The sequence below is a fragment of the Podarcis filfolensis genome (assembly GCF_964270895.1).
Source record: "Podarcis filfolensis genome assembly, chromosome: 1".
Taxonomy (NCBI): domain Eukaryota; kingdom Metazoa; phylum Chordata; class Lepidosauria; order Squamata; family Lacertidae; genus Podarcis; species Podarcis filfolensis.
Window position 1 is genome coordinate 3154929 of NC_139604.1, and position 24508 is coordinate 3179436.

Sequence of the window (24508 nt, forward strand, 5' to 3'; positions counted from 1 at the left end):
TGTGTACTTCTCTCCCAGCCCCCTGTGGGAAGGGCTGGTTTGAAGCCTGCTGATTTTTTAATACATAAATCCCTAACCTCTGCATCTCTCTCTCTGAATTTTAGGAGGACCTTTATGCTATGGATTGCCCTGTGCTCTGTGAGGAAGGGTGGGTTGCCATATTTTGAAGAGCAGTAAGAGGACACATTGACTGACTTCTGCTGTTAACTATGGATTGCTATGACGACTCTACCCAAGAAAAAGAGGACATGTCCTGGAAAAAGAGGACACATGGCATCTGTTTGCCTGAAATTTGGTAGGCTTCATCCCTCCAAAGGTCCTATTATTCCTGAAAATTTTATCAAAATCAGCTACCATGGTTTTTTTTAAAAAAAGATCTAGGCATTTGTTATTGTCCTCCTATAGTCAATGTGGAACAGATCTAAGGCTTTGAAAAACAAGGCAAGGCAACTTTTGTGTCAGACCAGAGATGAAACGCACGTCACAGAGATGAGTGAGATAACCCTATATCTGAGAGAACAAGGTGGGTTCTATATGCTAATAAATTAAAAGTCAGTTACATGTTTTAGGTTGGAGATAACAGTGTTTGTTCTATGACACAAGGGCAAATGCATTTATATGAACAAAATGCAGGGCTTTTTCAGCTGGAACTCACTGGAACTCAGTTCTGGCCCCTCTCAGGTGGGTGCCATTGTCATTATAAGAGAACAAGGGAAGCGTTCATGGTGAGCCCCAGCACCTCTTTTTCTAGAAAAATAGCACTGACAGAATGTAACCCCAGAGTTGCTGTTGGGCAAAGCTACTCAAGAGTGACTGACTAGATTTTTCATATTCGACATTCATTCCCACTGATAGTCTAGATAAAAGTTCTGGGAATACTGATTTTGGTCCTAGTGCCTTTGGAAGACAGAAGACCTGAAGCCACCTTGAAAAACTGTTTCGCTGAAGGCAATCTGCTGGAAAGAGCCTCAGTTGGTTTAAAAGACAGAGGCCAAAAGGTTGCGCTTTACAATAAAGGCAAAGAGTAATGGTTCCTAGGGATGCTGCCTCTTGCTGATTTCCAGTCCATCCGTTCTATACTTAAACACGGTATGCTTTCTTTAAAGCTAAAACTGGCAGTCATGTGAAAGCATTTAAAGAAATTATTTTCTAGTTACAGAAGTCTAAAGTGGGGGAAAGGGACAGTTTTCTCTCCATCCCACATCAAATGCAAAGCCAGCCCTGGACACTGAGGATTAGGAATCGTCTGTCACCAGCAGAGCAAAGCCACTGACATCATAAAACAATGCACTGCCTGGAATGAATGATTGGATTTAAATCATTAGCATTCATGCTCTGAACCCTTTGCAGCTACAGCAAACCCACCATCAAAGGAACACTTGAGTCTATGCTGTGTGACATGCAACCGAAAACCAATTCACAATATAGGGACAACAGTAATAATGGGGAAAGCAGAAAGTATTTCTTAATGTATCTAACACTTACTTTTTCCTCAACAAATAGCTGTTTCTGATCCTGATCAAATTAACTTCTGTACTAAAGTACTTTGCACATGCAAATTTTCACTACAGTTTAATCAGTCTGATTTCACCACAATTTGCTTTTTGTGGGCATTTTGGGGTGTTAGAAATATCCTGGGTGCAAAATTTCTTTCACTGTCTTAGTAAATAAAAACAATTTCCTCTTATTTCTGATGTTCAGGGTAAGAGCTGATGCTTATGTACCCAAAATGATACCATTTGCACACAAGAGGAAAGTATCCATGAGAGTTACCTTCATGGAAGCAAGTTTAAGACTGCATAGCTTGAAAGAGCAATTCTTGGAGGGTTAAAAAAAGTCAGTAAAGCCTCTTCTCTCTTGCACATACATAGCAAGACTAACTCAGGACCTCACTTTCTAATAATACAAAAATCAGTGTTGTAGAAAAGGTAGGATGTGTTCCCCTTTATGCTCATTAAAATAATATGGGAATAACAACAATAAAGCAAATGTTGAGGGATGGCCACTCTTCCACCTGTGCGATGCCTAGAAAGCATGAGTCCAAGCAGTTTCCCCTTTGCCCTGCTCCTTTCCAAGGAAAAACCTGCTCTTTAGTGATAGATCAGAACAAATGTCCATCTGGGGAAAACACAAATTGTTGTTTTCTGCGGGGTGGGGGAAGCAGCGAGGCCAGAGGAGTGTGGATGAACCCGCAATCACTCTCTGCACTAGGTCTCAGCAGCAGCAGGTTGCTGTGCTCCTGGATTTACACATTTTACTAGGCAAATTTTCTTACACTGAGATTATTCTAAATCTGATCAAATTTTGTACAATAAAAAAGGAGCTGAATAATCTGCCTCCAGGCTGACCAAATTAAAATTATATTATATCCAATTTATTCTATAATATATATTGCATATTATATCCAATTTATTATCAAATTATATTATATCCAATTTATTTCTGATCTTTTAGAGGATTGATGGGATCACAGAATTGTAGAGTTGGGTCCAACCCCCTTCAAATCAGGAATCTCAGCACACAACCCCCCATCTCAGATGAAACCATACCGGTCCCTGGTTAGCTTTGCAAATGCGCTAGCAGTTTTATTGCTGCACCATTAAGTTGGGTAAATTTCATAATATCTTGGCAAGAACAAAGATGGTAGAAGACAAGAGAGTGTATCAATATGGATATGGGAGCTACACCAGGGGGACTTTGCACCTTTGGGAGCCTTGCTGGAAACCTTCCATTGATTAGGAAACTTATTTTTCTTCTTAGAAGGAATCTGACAACCAAATTCTGCTCCATCAGTCCAAGAAAATTTCATTCTACACTTCCTTTGTCTGGCCACTCTTCAGGAAAATTTATATGGTGCTTCATGTTTTATATATGGGGCTAACCAAAGATCATGGGATGCAGGTAGCACTGTGGTCTAAACCACTGAGTCCAGGGCTTGCCGATCAGAATCCTTGTGAAGGAGTGAGCTCCCGTTGCTCGGTCCCGGCTCCTGTCAACCTAGCAGTTCAAAAGCATGTCAAAAAGTGCAGGTAGATAAATAGGTACCGCTCCGGCAGGAAGGTAAACAGTATTTCCGTGCACTGCTCTGGTTTTGCCAGAAGCGGCTTAGTCATGCTGGCCACATGACCCAGAAGGTGTACGCTGGCTCCCTCGGCCAATAAAGCGAGATGAGCGCCGCAGTCCCAGAGTCGTCTGCAACTGGACTTAGCTGTCAGGGGTCCTTTACCTTTTTTTTTAACCAAAGATCACAGAAATTAAAAGGTAACAACTTTGGATTTTAAATAATTTTATTTAATACTGACGTAATCCCTGTACACAGCAAAGCATTAGCTTATGACCCTGAATGCAGAAGAGTTGTTTTCATCTAGCGGATATGGTACTTGGAGGAAGAAAGTTCCCAAGCACACAGGGCAACATGCACAGGAAAGTGTCTATACATAATGAGCACAGAAGCCAATGCAGAGGAAACAAGTTAAAGACCAATCTGATATAAGGATAGGTGTTTCCATCCAGGGTTCTAGTGTTCAGGATTCAAAAATGAAAACCTAAAATATCTTGAGAGAATGAAACCTTAGTAAAGAGCAGTTACGTTAGAATCTTGGCTGCTTAAGTCAGAGCTATCTGAGGTTATGTCTGAACTTGCATCCGAAACATCCGGGTCACCTTGATCTTTAGCAAAGTTGATGAAAACCTAAAATGAAACAAAATATATGAAATTAAATCTACCCTGCTTTATGGATTGCTTACAAATGCCTTCCCAAGGCTGGATATTCATGCGCATGTAAAGAGACTTGGCAAAACATAATATTCCACAGGCAAACTATTGTTTTTTCTATTTCCTACAGATCCCTCTGAAATTTCCTACCTACTATATTCCTCTTTTTGTTTTGATAGCAAAATGGATTAGATGTTAAATAGAAGCCTTCATGTACTGCTTGGCTAAAGAATTCACGTTGTATCTCAGGTACACCTATATTTTTTAAAAATCTAGCTGGTATCTGCCATATTGTTCCTATGCTTTGGGCTGTGAGCTTAGAATGATATAGCTGGTAAAAGCTGCTTTTAGATATTCTATGTTCAGTAATGGAGCAGTTTGCAAAGGAAATACAATATATCTAAAAGATACCACCACCTGCATAAACCTGCTCCAGGTGTCCCTGCCTTTGGAAGTTAGAAGGTGGGTCCAAAAGCAGGATTTTCTCTGTGGTGGTGCCCTGATTTCGGATTCCCTCCCCAGAAGCACATGCCGGCCACCAAAACTGCTATTTTCTGGGTACTTGATTAAAACTGCCATGTTCTTCAAGGCTTTTGATAGTAAATAATATTGATCTGTTGGCTTCTCTCTGATGTTTTCAGTGCTTACATGTTTAGGTTGTGTTGTGTTATTTTAGGTGTTGGTGCTGTATACTATTATTTATAAAGAAAATCAAATTGCTAGCTGCTTTGGATGCCTAGAAAGGCAAGGTAGACATATTTAAGATAAAAATAAACACATACATAAATACATGTATAGCATAATTGGACAAGTATCATTCCATACCTCTTCTAGAGTTGTTTGACTCACTGAGAAGTGCCTGATTTTGAAGACTTCTTTGTTTGCTTCCAGCATTTGAAATATGTTTGCTACGCCTCCTGCAGACACTGGGACATGATATTCCACCATATTCAGTTGATGGTCCTGTACCAATAAGAAGATTTACTGCTAATGAATGCCAGATTCAGAGGGGGTAGGCACTCTTATTGATTGATAGCTATCCTTATGAGCTCTGGGCCCTTTGTGTGCTCGTGTTTATTCCTCCGTACGGCCTCCTTTTTTCCAATGCTTCTGTTGCTGATTCTGGATCTTCACACAACAGTTATGCAAGGAGCACCAGAATCAGTTAGGTCTAATGTTACTAGCTGCTATTGATCAGGAAGATGTTTCAAATGTTCGTTCTCTCATTTTGTCACTGACATGATAGATCGATTCAGTCATGAGCTTGCAGAGGAACTATGTAAAATCTTACACCTCAGTTCCCTTACCTTTATAATAAGAAGGTAATATTTGGCTGGTGCTGTTAAATCATGGAAGTACTTTAATGATAGCATTGCTGAAATAACTCAAGACACTTTAAAAATTCTGATAGTGCTCAAATGCATTCAAAACTATTTGCCCTCATTCTTGCCAATATCTGGGTTCCGCCACTTTAGGCTGCAGGTGGATACTCAAAATATTTATCACTTCCTACAACATAATGCCCTGCACATTCTTCTACATTTACCTTCAGATGTGTATTTGGAAAGGTCAATTGCAAAAATTCTGTCAGCTTTTCTATACTGTCGGAATTATTATTCAAATGCATCTTCACGGTGAAACCTTTTCCAAATCTGGGGGGATAAAAGGAAATAAATATTTTATGGAATGTAAAAGAGGTTTAAAAACTAGAATCAAGCAGTCCTTCTAGGACACCAAACAAAAACTATTTTAAATTCTTACAATAACTGCAAGGACATTAAGGGTAAATCTGGCCACTGTCAATGTGCAGAAACTCCCATGTCAGGGATAGTCAACATGTAGGGTCTGGAAGAAGTAAGGCGCAAGCAAACTATCTGTGCAAGAGGAATTAATATTTGCTTCAGCAGAGCTCCTTTCCTCCACCCAGCTTGCATGCACCTCACAAAATCTAGGTCACCATCCGGCGGAATAGGCTAGTGGTCAAGAATTTTACACCCAGGACTGGATGGGGATACAGAAGGTGCACACAGGTTTTAATCATTGCCTAAATGCTGCAATGTGAGTGCACTGAATGAGAAGCAGTGGGACTTTAATGAGCCTTATGCTCATCCTTCAGCGTATGGGTGTTGCACCTAAAACAAAACATGCCCCAAGTGTCCACACCAGGGATGGGTAATGTGTGACCCTCCAAATGAGAGCTGTATTGCATATAATTTAGAGTTTATTTTCGGGCTGACCAGAAGATGATTTACAAAACAGAGTTTGAAGTCCTGTTTCACCTCAGTCCCTTGTGTGATGAGGGCAGTTTCATTCCCATGTTGGGGCCTGAATTCCAAGTGGAAGGGATCCAAATGTTCCACATCCTCCAGATGTGCCCGGAGTTGTTCCACAACCACCTGCTCAATGACCACTCCCCACATTAACTGGGAGGCAGCTTTTGTGTGGTTGAGCGCAGCCCCCCCCCGGACTATGAGGCTCCCGGCAAGGTAGCCTGGCTTCGCCTCCCCCCCCCCCCAGCCTAGCCTCAACAATTAACCAATCCTGGCTGGGGGGGGGGCGTTGCCAAGGGAATTGGCCAGGTAGAGTTAGGACTGCCCACACTCACAATAGAGGGTGTAACTTACCTGTTTGTCCTCAGTTGGCTCCTGAACTCCCCCCCCCCCGCCCTCCCTCAATTTATGCCTTCTTTTGCAGTTTAAACTTGGTTGCCGTTGAGAGACCAGGAAGGAATTTCCCTGCATTGGCAGGTTTCGCCTTCCCCGTAGCAAAATGTCACAACTTTGGTGGTTTGTAGGCCTTGGGCGGAATCCTGTAGTCTCTCTTCCCCCAATGGGGGGGGCGTGAAGCAGTGACCCACGCCCCCCCGAGGCGGCGATCCCAGGGTTCCCCATTAAAGGGATTATTTTGAGGGGAGGCACTGGCCATACGCCAATGGGTTGACAGTGCTCTCCCCTTCAATGCGGCGAAATTGGGGGTGGGCTCTCTGTTTGAACAGATGTTCTCCAGAGTCAGCCCAATCCTCACACACTTTGGATAACCCTGATGTTCCCCAGATCCCAGGACGGGGACTGGGAGGGATAAATGCCCAATGCCTAAGCCAAGGTCTTCATACATCTGAAAGTTTAATAAAGTTGTGGCCAATTTTAATCCCATAACACGTTGTCAGACGTCATTATTCATTCTGGGGGTCGCCTGGGGCTTGGGGGTTTCCGTCTGTCCGTGCAATCACCTTGCCCAGGAATGGAAGATTTGAGACTGGGCGATAATTGACCATAATGGCTGGGTCCAAAGATACCGCTTCTTCAAGGGAGTCCAGGAAGACTCCCTCACTACCTCATGGAGCCCCCTGGCCAGCCCAGCCTGGCTGCTATAACGAGGCAGGATGGGCAAGAATCAAGGAGAATCAGCTCATCCAACCAGCCTGTCCAAATCCTCAGAGATAGCAGGTGCAGACTAACAGTGGTGTCCTGTATATGTCTACTCAGAAGAAAGCTCCTTTGAGTTCAACGAAACTTACTTCTAGGGAAGAGTGCACAGGACTGCAACCTGCAATTTCCATTCTCCCTTTTTTCTTTGGCTTTGTAACAAAAGCAAGTCTTCATTTCACCATTTCCTGCTCAGTTGGGTCTCACAGTAAACCTACGGGAACTCTTGTGAGAGACATTTTACCAACCTGCTCTTTATATGCTGCAGTGAACCCAGGCACCGGAAACGTCCATTTACCATGATAGCCAGTCTTGTGCAGAGAGCCTCACATTCTTCCATGCTGAAAAACGGAGAAAGTAGAGTAATGAAGTCCCCAAGAAGCACGAGAAGAATCTATGATGGTGAGAATGTGTGTGGAGTGGATCTCCAGTGTATTTGGAAAATGCACACAATCTGCCCATCAGTCAATATTAAGCAGCATGGGATTCAGCTGTTTGACCTCCCAGGGCTTATACATAAAGGGCTTTCCCTGGACTGTCATCCACTCTGGGCAGTGCCAAGCGGCAGCCCTGCTGCATTCACAGAATCATAGAACTGTACAGTTAGAAGGGACCATGGGGTCCATCATCTCCAACATTCCCTGCAGAATTTCCTCTCAGAGGAAAGCAGAAGCCTTCTTTGGGTGTACTGCCTGGACAAGTGAGGGCAAAAGTGTGCAGTGGGGTGGAAGTGCACATATTGGTCCCACTGCCCAAATCACTGGACATGCCCCCTCCCCAACTCTGTTTAGTGCAAAGGACTGAAGGGGGCTTGCTATCCCATTTGCCTGACTGTCTTCCATAATCAGGAACTGACCCCTTTCCCATCCCCACCATGGATCGTTCTTTTGTATAGCAAATCAGAACTAAGTCTGGCCTTTTTATTCCAAAAAAAAATAAATAAAGTTATTAATAGAAGTTTTCCATTTTCCAAGCACCTGCCCTAAAACACAAATAACAGCTTGGGGAGGAGTGCCATTTCTAAATCGCTGCAACGTTAAGCTTCTCTAGCTTTTCGTTTCATCGGGGCAGTTGGCTAGATCAAGCAACGCTTTCCCTCAGCTCTGTGATTCTGTCTGTTCTTGAATGAGAAAGGAAGGGAACACTCCCATCTTACCACTTTGATAATGTTCCAAGTCTGTAGCAAAATGTGCAATTATTGCTTAAATAATGGTAGCAGTTTCCACCACCAAGCGCGTAAGAGTTATGGAATATGCTATGTCCCCTCCACCTTGGGTTGTCAGAATAGTGGGGGAAGTACAGCACCCTGAGGACTGAGAAAGCACAGTCACAACCTTCTCCAAGATGGCAGCCAGGCCTGGCTCAATACATTCTGGCCCCTGAGGATCGACATCAGCAACGAGGGGGCGGGCGGGCGGGGAAAATAAAGGTCTCCATTGGGATCTGCTGCCCCTGTGGAGCTTGCCGCCCGAGGCAGTCGCCTCACCAGCCATGCTCTGGAATGCAATGCGCTGCTTCTGGAAGCCCATTCAGCCACTTCACTGTTGACATTTAATGACTAGCTGAGACATGGTTCCTCAGGAAAGCGTTTAGTGATGGCTCAGGTTGATACAATTTGGATTCTTTTTCCACTGCAACTATTATAAAAGCTTGTGTGGATTTGATAACTGGATTTAAATTGCTCTTCATTTTTAGAATGACTTTCATTTCATTTTATTGGTTAATGCAAAGGGCAGTGCTTTGGTAGCAAAGAATCCAGTACACAGATTTTAGAAACAAGCAACTAAATTAAATTAGTGGTTTAGCTTAACTTTGTGACCCTTCATTTAGTTGCTGACTAGAAGATCTTTGGGCAGCTGCCGAAGGGGCACCATCAAGGATGAGGGGCTTTTAGGAGGTGTCTTTCAGGGGAATCAGAGTCTCAGAAATTCTGCTCCACTAGAAACAGCAAGAGAAGCTGTAGTGGGAACATACTGTAAAATATGTAATTTAGTATGGGTGAAACCCAGCGGAGTGGGCAATGCAATATGACTTCTCCTCTCCCCCCCTTCCAGCCCTCTGTACACCTCCAAAATCTGCACCAGTGGGTTGTGGGAACTTGCAGTGCATATTTTTCGAGGGGTTTCGGGGGCTGGAGAGAGAAGAGAAACCAGAAGTCTTGTTGCGTAAGTGGATTTCTATGGTGCAAGTGGGCAGGCACCATGTTAGTCCATGGATATTGGTCTGTTCTTGTGTTGCATTCTGTGTTTCATTGTAAGCCACTTTAAAACATTATTTGATATTTCCTAGGCTAGTTCTATGGGCCAGTCCAGCATTTCAATTCCATTTTTCTTTTAGCTCAATGGAGCACATGGTAGTCTCTATTTGCGCTCACTCTACCCTGAGTGAACAAATACAGGTTTGAATGCAATTTTTTTGCCTAACGAGGAACTGGGCTCATCTCAATGTGGAAGGTGAGTCTGAATATTTTCATTAGAAGCCTGGGACTCTACCTGTGAGAAGTAAGTATCACTGAACATTGGTTCTGTACTTCCTCCGTGATGATTTTCCAGAGATGTCTCTTAGCGTTAGGATCCATGCCAGAGCTTGGCTCATCCTAAAATAAAAGAAGTCGACAGCAAATGTAAAAAGTAAAGAAGAGGAACTTGTGATTTGTTGCCACTGTTTCCTCTTTTTTCAGGGGGAACCCCACTAATATTTGGCCTTCACATTAATCACTCCTTCCTTTTTGTTGTAGTTGCTTCCAGAAAAGATTAACATTATTGTTAATAATAATAATAATAATAATAATAATAATAATAATAGCAATGCTGTAATAGTAAAGCTGCAACAGAAGCATGACTAAACAGATGCATAGAATGCTTCCTAGAATACACAAAAGTTATCATGAGTGGCAAAAGTCAATTGCTACTGTGTACAATGGAAATGGTTAATATTAGTGATAGATACACATTGTTAGATAACAGCACTGGGCAGATTTTATGATGTTGGGGGCAGATAATGTGCATGACTTCTATTCAAGTAGTACTTGGGCTGTGCACATTCTTACTACTCCATTTATAGATTAAAGCAAGGTTTCTGCTTTGAGCGTTACACAGACAATAGACCACAGATGAGCTCCCATATGCTATTATCCTTCAGCAGGCATAATCAGCAAAAATTGTCAGGCACTTCCGTGATTGTTTGAATTGTTATTGTTTGGTGATAACATGATATTAAAAACGGGAACATCACAGCTTGATAGTCAGAAACCAGGCTGAGTTTGCAGTTGTTCTGCTGAGGAAATCCCTCCCAACTATTATAAGTTCCGTCATTAACACAATATCCTTGTTCTTTATTCATTTCTTTCACACACACACACACACACACACACACACACACACACACACTTCTAGTGCAAATGCATCACTTGGGGTGCCTCCTTGGAAGATAAAGGAGGTGTATAAATGTAATACATAAATGAGTGAATGAAGGACTGGATGAAATGGAGGAGCAGCTCGAGTGGCCAGTGGACCAGCTGCAAAGGCAGGAGACCCCACAGCAAGTGGTGCAGCTTCAAAGGAGTCTTGAGGACATGCTGGATGCTACATTCCAGGATGCGCAGAAGTTAATTGGGCAAGAAGCAGAGACAGTGACAAGCAGGGGAGACTCCATGCAAGGAGGCAATGGCTCTGCCTGATCAGATGCTACAAGGGGTTGAACTTTACTGTCAACAACCCTCAGCTGAGTTTGATATTAGAGGAAGTGATGGGCTGCCCTGTCCTCGGTGCACAATCCAGAATTTAACATAAGAACCTTAATGCCCCTTAATGGGTGAGAGAGTGTTTTTCAGAGCTAGAAGATTGGAGCAGGTTTGCAAATTAAACAAGAAAGAGAGGGAGAAGGAAGGAAGGAAGGAGGGAGGGAGATGGGTGAAGATGAAGCATTCTTGGGTGCAGCTATTTTCCGTACAAGATCTGAGCCAGAATTAATGGCTGTGCTGTCTGCTTTACAGGAGCGTATTTGTCTCCATTAGGTTTTGCCCATATATTCGTAAATAAGGTAAATGCTGCAAAGATTATACAAGTCTCCTATGTTCTCTCACCCAAAATAAACTATATTCTGTAGCCTACCCCTTGAACTCAGCACTTGAAGTGAGATGTGTTACCGGTATATGTTAATTGGAGGGGAAAAGAGTATTTATTTATTTAAAACTTTTATATTCCACTCCAATTTGGAGCCCAAAAAATGATTTTATAAAAAGTGAATGTAGAGTGTTTCTGATTTCCTTGAGAAGAGATCGTTTATTGTGAAACATTAACAAGCCTTCCCTATTGTTTAGTTTCTATTCAGAGCATTAATCTCATGCCTAAATGTTCTGAGTACACCTTCTCACTCTAACAATTAATGTGGTGCCCCTTCTTGTTGCTGCTGTTTCTGTAACAGTTTAGAGAAAATGGTGAATCAAAGTCTCTCTCTCTCTCTCTCTCTCTCTCTCTCTCTCTCTCTCTCACACACACACACACACACACACACAAATGGTGTTGATTTCTTACCAGGAGTAAAATTGAGGGTTTTCCGAGAAGGGCCAGAGCAGTTGATAACTTTCTGTTGGTACCATAGCTACACATAGAAGTGATTCTGTGTTGGTAAGACATCAGGTTAAGTCGATAAAGAAGCTGAAGTACAATCTGTGGAAACATATTTTGTTTTTAAGATTGGGCACTGATGTGTTGTCATTGTTGCAACTCACTGAGCAACTCGCACAATGACAGCAAGACAACAAAACCACTAGCACCTGACATTCAGGTAAATGAGTTACTTCGCCAGCCTCAAGACTGCCCAACATTTATTTTGCCTCTCAGATGCCCTTTTTTTCAATAGCTCAGCCTGAGTGCTAGCTAATCAGCAATTTGAAATTTGCATACATTTAAATAAAACTTTGCTTAATTTATAATGAATGGAAATAACAACCCTCTTATTTTTGTTCATCCTGTTTTGTCAAATTAAGCAATAAGTATTGAACTCTAAAAACTGCTGTCATATTATAGCCTCTTTTGCTAAACAAAAGCAGTGCATGCCTGGCTGCTCTGCCAGCTTGGAGTTAGCAAAGAAGGAAGGTGAATAAAACAGGGTCAGCATTCACAAGACCTTCATGTTAAACTCTGCTGTTTTGTAAGGCTGTGTTTTGTGTGTGTTTTTCTGTCGTGTCTTGAACTTGGCTCCTACCTTCCACCTCCTAGGCCACATTTGCCATTGATTTGACAGACGTACCGCCCAGTGAGGAGAATGCTGATTTGGTTGTCTCTCCTCCTTTCTCTGCCATGATTCAAGCAGGCTCTCGGCTCTTTTGTTTTTAAAGCCCCGTATCTACATTTATGCAATCGCAATGCATATCCAGCTCTTCCTTCCTTCTGTCTTTCCTCTTTCTTTGTCAGAGGCTTTTTTCAGTTTTGAAAATTACTTCTGGGAGGAAGCGGATTAATAACCTCACCAGTTCCCAGCCAGTCAGCAGCACCCTGTGCAGAAGCTTCTGCCACAAATCAGAATAAAAGGCCTCCCATGGTTTCAGTCCAGGGGAGAAGACTGGACCTTTGGCAGCTGCTATACTGTATGGCTCCCCAAGATGACGTGGCAAAGCAGAAGATAAAGAACTCAAATTTAGCTGAAACCAGGGCTGAGTGCAAAGCCTTCATCTTTAAATTCAAGTGGAACGTCAATTATTAAAGGTCTAATTGGCACGATGCTTATTTGTCTCCCTAGAAATGCCATAGAGCTTGCATGTGTCCAGATTATAGTGGACAATGAAGCGGAAAACCTGCTATATAAGGCATTATATTTTATACATTATTATGTGATGAGTAAAATTATGCAGGTTTGTTGAAGACCATGGTTATCTCAGCCATGATATGCAAGGGAATTGAAAAGAGTCGTCCTTTCTCTTATTGTGGACGAATCTGAATTATGTGACAACACTCTGTATATTAGCCATTGAAGAAGACACTGAAAAGGTCAAAATGCACCAGGCAACTTGACTTTCAATTCACAATCTTCACACTTGGATAGTGAAATCCTATACACGCTAGCTCAGAAGTAAGCCTTGTTCAGTTCAGCAGAGCAAAGTCCCCCAAGTTTTTTAACTCTAGGCTAAGTCCCCACGACTGGGTGGCTTCATTGTGCTTTGTAAGGCAGTAACTTGTGATCTGCTAGCAACCTCTTTAGGAAACTAGTTGTTTAAAATTCCAGCTACTGAATGAAAATTTAAGACAATTGATATTATTTATTTAGTGTTAATCAAAATACTTTAGTAATTTGGACAGATATATGAAGAGTACATATCTGACCAAAACACGGTGTCTCTTCAGGAGTTATCCCTATAAAGCCGAAGTATGAGTAGAACAGGATTACAGAGGGCAGTCTTTATATCATCACACAACTTCTATGTGCTCTCATGTTTGGCTGCTGCTTTTGAAGCTGGGGACCTTCTGTACTCACGGAGGTTCACCTCCTGTTTCCAGGGTTTTAAAATGCAAGGGGTCTCTCTACAACTACAGGAGGCTCCCGCTTCTGAAGTAGAAGCTGGACATCAGAGTACCCAGATGATGATGTGATGATGGAGGCAGGGTCAATGGTTTCCCCTACTATTGTTTCTCTCCTTGGAAGTAATACCCAAAGAGAACTACGGTGAGCAGAGTTTCACAACAGACTCACTGCTAACTTTATGTACACCTACTGACCCCTTTAATATGTTTCTCTGGGATGCCATGTAGTCGGGCATAGTAATACATATGTTCTTCCACTGTCAGCAAATCATCCAGGGCATCCTCTTGAGGACAGTATCCAAACAGTGACCAGTGGGCATCATCAACATCATTCAAGGACCTGAATTGATGCAATTAAGTTATGTGAAAGGTTTCAGTCAATAAAGGTTAGGGTTAACAGAAAACAAACACCTAAGCCCCGTGTAGTAGTAGCAGCAGCAGCAGGCAGAAATAAATAAATAAATAAATACTTGTGGCCCCCCCCCATCTGACTGGGTTGCCCCAGCCACTCTGGCTTGCTTCCACCATTAATAGAACACAACAAAACATCAGACATTAAAAGCTTCCTGGCTGACTTCAGATATCTATCTGGCCGTATAAATAATAATAATAATAATAATAATAATAATAATAATAATAATAATAATAAATTTATACCCCACCCATCTGGCTGGGTGGCTTCCAACTCTGGGTGGCTTCCAACAAAATATTAAAATACAGTGGTATGTTAAACATTAAAAGCTTCCCTAAACAGGACTGCCTTCAGATGTCTTCTAAAAGTCTGGTAGTTCTCTTTGACATCTGGTGGGAGGGTGTTCCACAGGGTGGGTGCCACTACCAAGAAGGCCCTCTGCCTGGTTCCCTGGAACTTGGCTTCTCACAGCAAGGGAACTGCCAGAAGGCCCTCGGTGCTGGATCTCTGTGTATAATTGTCATATAATTGTTTATCTGTTTGACATCTGATGGGAGGGCGTTCCATATGGCGGGCGCAGCTACCAAGAAGGCCTTCTCCCTGTAACATTACTTCTCACAGTGAGGGAACCTCCAGCAGGCCCTTGGAACTGGACCTCAGTGTCCATGCTGAACAATGGGGGTGGAGATGCTCCTTCAGGGATACAGTGCTAAGGCCATGTCTTTGCAAACACTTTGTAGACACAATGTGTGAAAGTGCATGCAAGCAGGGGAGGAAGATCTCACCGACTGGTCTTGTTTCCTCACCCTAACCCTCCACAGAAATTCCACACTGCTTCTTTTATATGGATATGTCAAACTTCGCTGGATGTCTGGCCCTTTGGAATCACTGGGAGATGTAGTTGAGTAACCATGTAAGTGTTCATGGAGTAAGGAGAACCGACTATTGATTGGGGCAGAAACGACTTGATGCAGCCTTCAGACTGATCATACATTTGTTTCACCAGAAACAAGTTCAACTCAGTTCTGTGGGAATGCCTCCCCACTAAGTTTGCATTAAGACTGCCACATTGCTTCTATCTCCCATTAATAAAATGGAGAGCACAGTAAAATTGGGCATATGTCATACACCTAAGGAACTGCAAAATCATTATATTTATATTGTTTGCACTTCCTTTATGACCAGCCTTCATGGTTAAATTTGTAACCCAAGCAAATGTCACATTAGACTTGTTTCCTCAGCTAACTTGCTTGTCTTTCATTGCCCAAAATGAATTAGTCTGCCATACCCAGTTTCATCTCGCACCAGTAGCCTTCCAAAAGATGGTTCAATGTCTCCTGTCAGCATTTTGAAGATGGTGGTTTTCCCAGCCCCATTCACACCAAGCAAGCCAAAACACTGGGTTGTTAGGGGGAAAGACCAGAATTTAGTTATAGTGCATTAATAAAGATCAACACATTCATAATTTTTTTCACAAAACCCAATAGCTGGAGCTAAATCAGATTTGAAAATGCAAAATCTGAAATCTTATTTGCATAGTTGTTAATTCATATGAGAAAACCGAAACAACAAAAGAAACCTAGGAAGTGATTTATGGGCTTCAGCAAACGGACCTGAGTGTGTTTGGATGAGTTCATTTTCAGACAAAATTAATCAAAATCACAGTTCCAAGGTGGAGAAGTCAAATGCCTCAGCTGAATACTCCTGCAAACACGTTCACTTTTTATACACAGGATGTTTTTGATATGAGGAACAAACCCTTTCATCTTGCTTGTAATGCGGTACAGTATCGTGAGGATCGTATCATCTGTTTTTCCAGAATATTGGAGTTGTTTCTCCTTGAAGTTCCAATGTAATATTATGGCTACTTAGGGGAGAAATCCCACACTCACTCCCTTGCATCCCTGCTTACTGTAGCCTGGATGAGCTGTTGGTTATAGACAATAAAACTGTGTAGCAGCAGAGAGCTCTGCGTAAATGGTTCCCCAACTGCTCAGTGTTGGGTGCCAGCCAGCCAACCAGCCAGTCTGTGAATGTATTCCAAGGCAGTAGCAGTGTTTTTAATTGTACCGACTTACCTCTCCTGCTGGGATTCCAATACTGACATTTTTTACTGCCACAATTCTTCGGTGAGGAAGATGGTAGATTTTGGTGAGATTCTGGAGCTGCAGCATGTCGCAATCTGCTAAGCCTAATGTGATTCTCTCTCTTTCTGCTTGTACATCCTTGTCTTCCTCCTCATCAATGGCTTCCAGGTGGAATTGTGGCTTGCCATGTACTTTGTTATACATGAATCTAGCATGGTGGAAGACAACTCCTGTTAGCACTATCTTATTGTTTTTCAGAAAGGTGAACTCAAAGTGGCTGACAACACACACATTAAAAGCAAGTGTAATAACAAGAACCACCCATATAAAAAATAGATCCAACTCAGCCCTGCCCCACTAAAAGACAAATGGAAAATTAAGGGATGAAGGAGAATGTTCCATAACAACAGATTGCGATGGCACAAATTGTAGTCGTGTTTGATTGACAAGAAATACATTTAAGTAATGCATTTATTTAAAATATTTCTTGCCTGCTCTTCATTACTAAAAGCAATCCCAGAATGGGATACAAAAAAATTACATTAACAAACAAACCATCCCATTCAGAAGGAGCACAGCTGCTTGTTGGAGACACCTACTCTTGAGCCCTCAAAGCAGCATTTAGAAACAAGAGATTCTTATGTTCCTGACTCTGATCCTCAAAGCAGTTTTGATACTACCAAAAGTTGCTATGATGACCACCAGCTTAGACAGCTTCTGAAGGGGATTGGACAGATGCAGAGGCAAGCAGGGGTAGCTAACTTGCAGCCCTCAAGATATTCTTGGACTGCAACTCCTATTAAGCCTGACCATTGGTCATGCTGGCTTGGGACAACAATGGATGACAACACATTGGCAACTTTTGACAAAGAGAAGTCAGTCTATAGCTGTCACCTTTGAGAATAAATGGAGCATTCGTTATCGGAGGCAGGAGTATCTCTCAGGATGAGATGACGGGCACAAAAACCCAAAGCAAAACCAGGAGAGGGTTATGGCCTTCATGCCCTGCTTCCTGGTAGAATCTCATGCTCTACTGACTGAGCTATCCCAGGGGCACATACTAGATACCATCTTGAGAGAGGAATATTCCACCCCATTGAAGTCAGTGAGACTAACAGTGCAATCCTATACATGTTTACCCAGAAATAAGTCCTATTCAGTTAAATCAGGTTTAGTCCCAGGTAGGTGAACATAGGGTTGCAGCCTTAGTTGAGCTTAGTGCAACAACTTCCTGCTTAAAATGGTGTGCTAAAAGAGACCAGCTCCCATAGATACGTCGGGCAAAAGATTTCTGCATTGCAGAGGGTTGGAATAGATCAGGCTTCCTCTATCTCAGCCCTCCAGATGTTTTGAGACTACAATTCCCATCATTCCTGACCACTGGTCCTGCTAGCTAGGGATCATGGGAGTTGTATGCCAAAAAACATCTGGAGGGCTGAGTTTGAGGAAGCCTGGACTAGATGATCCTTGCGGTCCCTTCCAACTCTACTATTTTTTGATTCTGTGGTTCTGTGTAGGTCAGGTATAGTTTCATGTGTAAAAGTTCTGTAGAAGGTAGCGCCATGCCTTTGCATATACCATCTTCTTCCACAGTTGGAAAATTTGAGAATGGAAATGGTAGCTATTGTATACATGTCTACTCAGAAATAAAAACCACTGAGTTGAAATTGGAATGCAACCCAATTTAGCATAAGAACTACCTGCTTATACTGGTTTGTGGATCAAGCTGAGGGACCATTCTCCTGTCTCAAGGATAAATACCTTCTTGTTTTTGGATTTCTCTAATTTTGGGGCTGTGTGCCTGTTATGTAGTAAGGCAATAGTGCGACAAGACAATTTTCTAATTCCTGTATCCAATGCACAGAAGGCAGATTGCAATGCGCGGGTGGAGGAAGAGAGATTGGGGCAAACTGCGCTTGGCTGTTATCATAATCATAATCTAATCAGAAACCCATGTTTGTTGCTGAAGCATTTTACAAATCCCTGGTGTAAATGTAAAACAATAAATCACGAGTCTATATGCCACATCTTGTTCCTTGTCAATCCATCACCCTGTTTCTGATTTTGGAGAACCCTTTCCCCGCAGGTCACTTACTCTAATGTATTATACCAGACTTTCTGAATTGTCCCATCATCGACCAAGAGGCGGATTGAAAACAATATAGTTCCCTGGATAAACAACCCAAGCAGCTTGGAACTTATCCTGTCCAACTCAAAGGTTCTGTCAGGGTAATCCACTCCATATGCTTTTAGGAAACCCATCAAGGCTTGATACTGTGACAGTTCGATCAATCCATATCCAAAACAGAATTGTGGAAATATCAGATAAATATGCCTCAGTGTTTCAGCAAGGTCATGCAAGCTCTGGAAGGAAGAAAAAAATACCTTAATGTGCATTTACTTTCTAGTTTCATATATCATAAAAATTAGGAATAATGTATTGAGTTTTATAGCAAAATGTCCCTCCTGGTGGTGGTGGTGGTGCAGAGGTATTGTACACATCTTGCTACTAAGTATGTGTGCATCACATAGAAATTTATTGTGACCCCTTCTTCATCAACAGGCTATTCTTGGTGGAGGTCCAGTCAGCCAGTTTCACCAGAATGGGGAAGGCTTTCTCTACCTCTCACTTATATGAGAAAAAGGGACTTGCTGGCTTAACCTGCTCCCATCTCAAGAAAAGGTAATTTCCCCCCTTTCCTGCCATACTTTCCAATATGCTTGCCTTTCCCCATTGTGTATGCTTTATTTTCACATCTTGTTTACAGGTATGTAGTCCAGGCCAATATGATTCAGGTTGACTTCTGGAGATCTGGGTTGTAGCATATTCAGCACAGTGGAACGCTTCACCTCTGGTACTACATTGCTAGTACTACTGTTGCCACAGCCCATAAATGACCTTCTATTTCAGCTAGTCTTTAACACAGAGATACACTGAAGACATTAGTTTCAGGTCAACTAGCAGACAACAAAAACTGGTGCTGCAGATGGTTTCAGGCTATAATCTGGCCCACACTATGTACAGCTGTTCCAAGAAGGGTGTGTGTGAAAATACCATCTGACAAGCAGTGAAAAGTTGGTCTTTGTGTCTGATCCCTGTCATGGAGTGAGAAATGCTGTTGACACTTGTGCTGGGCATCAGATATGCAATAAATCATCACAGGGAGCCTTAGCCAGGCACCTGAAAGGGACATATCAATGTCAATCAACAACTCTTGTCTGCCTTTGGGCACAAATATATTGTAAATCCTTTGCGTGCACTTTCCTGATCAAACGCCTTCAAGGAAAATGCTGAATGCATGTTCAGGAAAGACCTATGTCCATAATGAAAGTTGACAAGCTGGTCCATTATAAAACAATGCTTATCTTTTAGAGAAGGGAGCTGGCTTCTACACTTTCTTACTACAGTGGAAGTACTTTGCTTTTATGTTTAGATTTAGGAATTTAGTCTACCCATCGTTACATTTTTAAATTGGACAGCATTTTTCCTAATTTGGTAAATATCTATAGTTAGGGTTCAAAAACTGTTAGGTAATCTCCCAGGCATGATGTTATCTAAACAAGATATGACAAGGGCAGTCACAGTTTTTATTCACCTATCATCCTTCTTCACAATGTGTGTTTTTGTGGTTGTTTTCTTTTTTTATAAAAGAGAAAAAGAGATACGGTGCAGTAGCTTGGGCAAAAAAATTGTAACTAGAAATAAGGACTGCGTCTTTAAGAATAAAAGCACCAGGTGCTAGCCTGCATTGTGCCAGTGGATGCAATGGACCTGATTCCACTAGATGTCACCAATTTATACGAACAGCTAAAAAAAAACCTTGCTGTTTGTGTACATGAGTACACAGTCCCAGAAAACCATCTGAAGCATACTGATGTCAATTTGTCCCCGTGTACAATTTCAAACACTGTGACTACCCTTGCTGCAGCTGTTGGTATTGAAGGCAATTCCCAAATATGGGCCAAGACATTTTTTGCAGCATCCAAAAGATTCATATAAAAAGTCCACCCAGTGAAGGGCAGGTGAGAAATACACGGAACAACAACAGCCGGCCACCTCACTTCTTATGCTGCCCACATCCAGTGAGGGAAGGAAACTCAGGCTGCAGAAAAAAGTGCCTGAAGCTATAGATCATGAGATTCCCAGGCAGAGGAAGAGAAGCTCTGCTCCTCTTTGACATTTCCCCCCCACTCCTGCTTTATGCAGGGATGGTCCCACTGCAACCAGTTTGGCCAAGGAGGTTCATTTTTGGAGGGAAGGTATGAATTCATTCTGTTTCCTTGAAATATCTTCCTTTGTTCTAAAGGTCCCAGGCACCGTCCATTGTGATGCACTAATGAGACTTCAGAATGGTGATGCAGTTTGGCACTTGAGAACTCCAGAGTGGAGAAACCTACATGAAGGAAACCCCATCACTGAGATATATACCCACAGAACTGATCTATTGCCCTTAGATATTTTTATGGATGGTATTCATTGTAATCTGAAAGAGAAAGCCATCCTTACATAAACAGAAGGCAATATCAAGAGGTTGGCTGATTGTATTTAGACGTTTTAGGTACAGGCTGATTTAAAGTACTCAGTTTAAGCAATTATATTACATCTCTATTTAACCAGCCTCCAAGATATGTGGTACTATCAAGTCAAAACTTCCTTGAAGTAAGAGCATTGTTGTCTGTCCCCCCCATGAAATAGAATGAATTTTGCACAACTTCTATACATGAGAGTTAAAGGTGTGTTTGCAAGGCTCATACCTGATCAGTGGCCTTTTCTTGGGAAAGCAGAAACATAATCGAATGAGTCATGATCGTATTGATGCCAAAGAACAAGTTGATGCAGACATAAACTATAAAGGCCATTCCTGTTTCCTTGAACATTCCAGCCAGCAAGTACATCCATGGAAATGTTGCATATCTGCAGAGCATCAACAACAAGAATAAAAAATACAATAAAGTAAGAGACCAACAAAAGCAGCAAAGTATGTCCTTTATTGATTGACACTACTAGTCCAGTCAGCCTGTGAGCTGATTATTGTCTCTGGTAAAGAAAACAACAAGGCTGTACTATTCATCTTTTTTTGGGCAAAGTCAAAAAGAACAGCAAAGCTGGTGTTGGCCATCGGCTTCCTTGAACTATCTATCAAGAGCAAAAAAGATGAGGAAAGGATCATGTTGTTTCTGGGATGACCTTTGTTCGAGTGATTACTAAATTAATCAAGCTGTTAATTGAGGTTAGCCTGACCATTCATAGTTTGTACTTTATTTAGTTATGCCTGACTTTATATCCAAATGGGCCAGCAAGGCAACACAGAATCATAATATCCAAAAATCAAAAAGGGGGTTCTTAAATATGTTTGGTTTTTTTAAAAGCACCAAGTGAAAGGAAAACAACCTTTCTTACTGTGATTGTATCCAGCGGGTGCAGTTCAGCTGATGGCAAGGCTTCCATTAGCAGAACGGGTGAGGCGGCAGGAGCTAGAGAGTTCTGCTCACGATTGGAGCCAGGATGGGGTGTTAAATTCAGGTTAGGCTAAACTAAACCAAATCCTTACCCAAAAAGGAGAAGAAGTAGGAATACAGCCAACAGGTTGCTGTCATTGAAGAAAGCTGGTATCCGAAAAGCTGAAATTACTCCCACCGAGAGTGTAACAGGTATCAGAAAGTAAACCTGAAAATTGCACATGGAACTGAATTAGCTTCTATTGCATGAAAAATATGAAGCATCCTTAGGACAGATACATATAATCACATCTTTTCTTCCCTCCCCTTTGTTTGATCAGAGTCACTGACATGGATTCAAATCACCACTCCACATAGGGCTAAGGTTGTGTTTCTGGTGAGGCTTTTTTATTTCAATAAAAGAAATTTTCATATTTTTTTTTAAAGCAGCATGAGTAGTCTTTTGCTAGAGACATACAGTAGTCTTTACGACATTTGAAAATAGTTTGAGAGAGGCATTGTTACCTGTGGTTTCTGAAAACTCTGCAAACTCTGATAACAAGAACAAAAGTGGGCTAAGCAAAGTACATCATGAACAGCAACTCTCTCTTTCAAATTGTTTTCAACTCTCTGCAAGAACTACACATCCTGTGCATCTTTCCACTAGGACCAGGGAGGAGGGTCCTCACTGAGCAGGAAGCTCACCGGATGACCACAAGGTGTTGCTGTTTTTTAATATTGCTGATAGTTTCTTGTTGGGGGAAAGTGTAATCACTTGAGTCCAACCCAAATTCTAATTAGCAGCAGCTTCAAGACATTCCAGTCTCTCCCCTTAATTTGAAATGAGAATTGTTTGCCAGTGGGAATTCACCGAGAAGTATCAGGTTGCAGAGTATCACTGCATTAGTTTCAGTCTGGTGAATATTGATTTCAGTTAGATCACTGTGACGTTTTCGACTGGATGATTTATAAATACGCCATTTCACGGCAAGCATATGGAGCATGATAGAGGCAGGCCTATTACATGAAGGATAGAGCCAGAAGAGTATGCTTGGCAAGTTCTTCAGATCTAACCAACTTTGAGTGGCTTGTATGATTCTTGCAGGTGCACAGGCCAGTTAGAGGTGACTTCGGACAACCCACTGGAGAAAACAACCCAGATCTAATGAATAATTTGGCAAGAGGTGGCTAAGTGTTGAAAAGAGAGAACAAGAGTGTAGCCCACATAAATGCTCTCATACCCCCCCCTTCTCCTCTCCCATTGCATTAGTGCAGGCTCCTTTGTCCCTGCAGGCTGAGAGACTACGAATTTCTGGGTGGTCATGCAGCCCTTGAACACTAGCACACAATATCAGAAGTAGCTTCTGTTTAAAGCACATTTATACTTCTTCCCCCCAAGAATCCTGGGAACTGTAGTTTACCCCTCAAGGAGCTGCAATTTTCAACACCTTTGACAAATTAAAGTTCCTAAGATTTTGGGGGGGGGTGAGTCATGTACTTTGAATGTTGAGTGTGTATGAAGCCTCAGCCTGACTGAGGAACCAGTGTAGTGAAGTTTTCAGCATGCCACTGAGATGTATAGAGAGAGAGGTTGTCAAAAAATAACTGCGACTAGATAACAATTTGACACATCCTGATTAATGGGAAGAGGAATTGAATAATTCAGCAAGCTAGCCTACTTGTTTTGTTATCTTGAACCCCTTTCTATCATTTTCCTGAACCAAGTTGTATTATGCTCTGGGGTAACTATCCCTCCAGTTAATTGTAATAATTCAACCTCTTACTTTTGTAACTTTTATAACATTCTACAGCATAATACAACAAATGTCTACTCAGAAGTCAATCCAATTGATTCTATTCCGGTTATATTTTCATTCTGCTGCAATCAAAAATATTCTTTTTTCCCCTGAGAAGCTAGTGCAATGCCGTTTTGTGAAACCATGAAATTTTTAATACAATTTTTTATGTTTTGAGGTTGAACAACTCTGAAAAAAGTAACCAAGCCCAGAAAAGAGGGAAAGCTTCCAACATATTTGTTTCAAAATAATTTAATAAGAATAAGAATAAAATGTTTCTTGGAAAAATATGGTTCAGAGTATTTTTGAGCAAATTTTCTGCCTAGATGTGACAGAGTTTAGAAGGTCACAGGAAACAGTCTTCCATGAGCAGCCATTACTCATAGTTCGTAACAAAATACATACCACTGGATGACTTTTAGACCTGCCTTTTTGCCTTTGCCTCTTTGCAATTTAACCTAAAGCAATTTTTATGCCTACAAGTTAAAAATAAAATGAAGTCTTGACCTTAATAGCACACTGATCTTTTTATAAATGTGCTGAGCTTTATGCATATGCTACAGCCAGGAAAAAAAGGGGGGTCCATGTTCTTAGCATATGCGTACTGTAATAGCCCTAGTTCTAAATATGTTTAAATGTCCTCGCACAAAGTTAGTTTGCTCCTATGTGGGTCAGAATCACCACGATCATTGCAGCTATTCAACTGTTCCACACGCACAGGAGAGAAAGGACAAGAACACTGAGCCCACCTCTCATTCCCGTTCTTGCACAAGTTGAAGGGATAACTTTTGTAGCAGAGAGCCTGTACTACTTATGGAGGCTACCTGGGTGATTTAGAAACCTGGAAAGTCCAGGTTCTAACCACACGGGGAACCTGTACAAGTATAGCAGATGGCTCGCTGCAAAAGTTAAGGGTGATGGGATACAACCAGCAGGCTCATCTTTGGTCTTCTCTCCCTCCTCCAGCCCCAGGTGTTGATTTAACTCTGACACAGAACACCTGAAAGGAGCTTAATATGTACTTAATTGCTCCTTTCAGGTGTTCTGTGTCAGAGTTCAAGGTAAATCTCAATGCTGCAATCTCCACGCTGCTCTTCATCGTACACCATTTTG

The 24508-nt window shown here is 41.9% G+C and overlaps 1 protein-coding gene and 1 long non-coding RNA gene across 2 annotated transcripts in view; one reads left to right on the top strand and one right to left on the bottom strand.

Moving 5' to 3' along the window:
- Positions 1 to 3269: 3269 nt before the first annotated feature.
- ABCA12 (ATP binding cassette subfamily A member 12) overlaps positions 3270 to 24508 on the bottom strand; it is a 122657-nt gene continuing 101418 nt past the window's right edge. Inside the window, exons 43-54 of the mRNA XM_083625473.1 lie at positions 21713 to 21828; positions 20916 to 21075; positions 18256 to 18524; positions 16152 to 16368; positions 15362 to 15471; positions 13857 to 14001; positions 11676 to 11810; positions 9633 to 9736; positions 7389 to 7481; positions 5262 to 5367; positions 4541 to 4678; positions 3270 to 3691 (exon numbers count right to left, since the gene is read on the bottom strand). Coding sequence (XP_083481599.1) covers positions 3572 to 3691; positions 4541 to 4678; positions 5262 to 5367; positions 7389 to 7481; positions 9633 to 9736; positions 11676 to 11810; positions 13857 to 14001; positions 15362 to 15471; positions 16152 to 16368; positions 18256 to 18524; positions 20916 to 21075; positions 21713 to 21828 — 1713 coding nt within the window. The 3' untranslated portion in view covers positions 3270 to 3571. The remainder of the gene's footprint in view (positions 3692 to 4540; positions 4679 to 5261; positions 5368 to 7388; positions 7482 to 9632; positions 9737 to 11675; positions 11811 to 13856; positions 14002 to 15361; positions 15472 to 16151; positions 16369 to 18255; positions 18525 to 20915; positions 21076 to 21712; positions 21829 to 24508) is intronic.
- Positions 4604 to 24489, top strand: LOC310743803. The gene is made up of 3 exons (XR_014539235.1): positions 4604 to 4727; positions 18724 to 18843; positions 22705 to 24489. It is a non-coding gene; the product is annotated as an uncharacterized lncRNA (long non-coding RNA).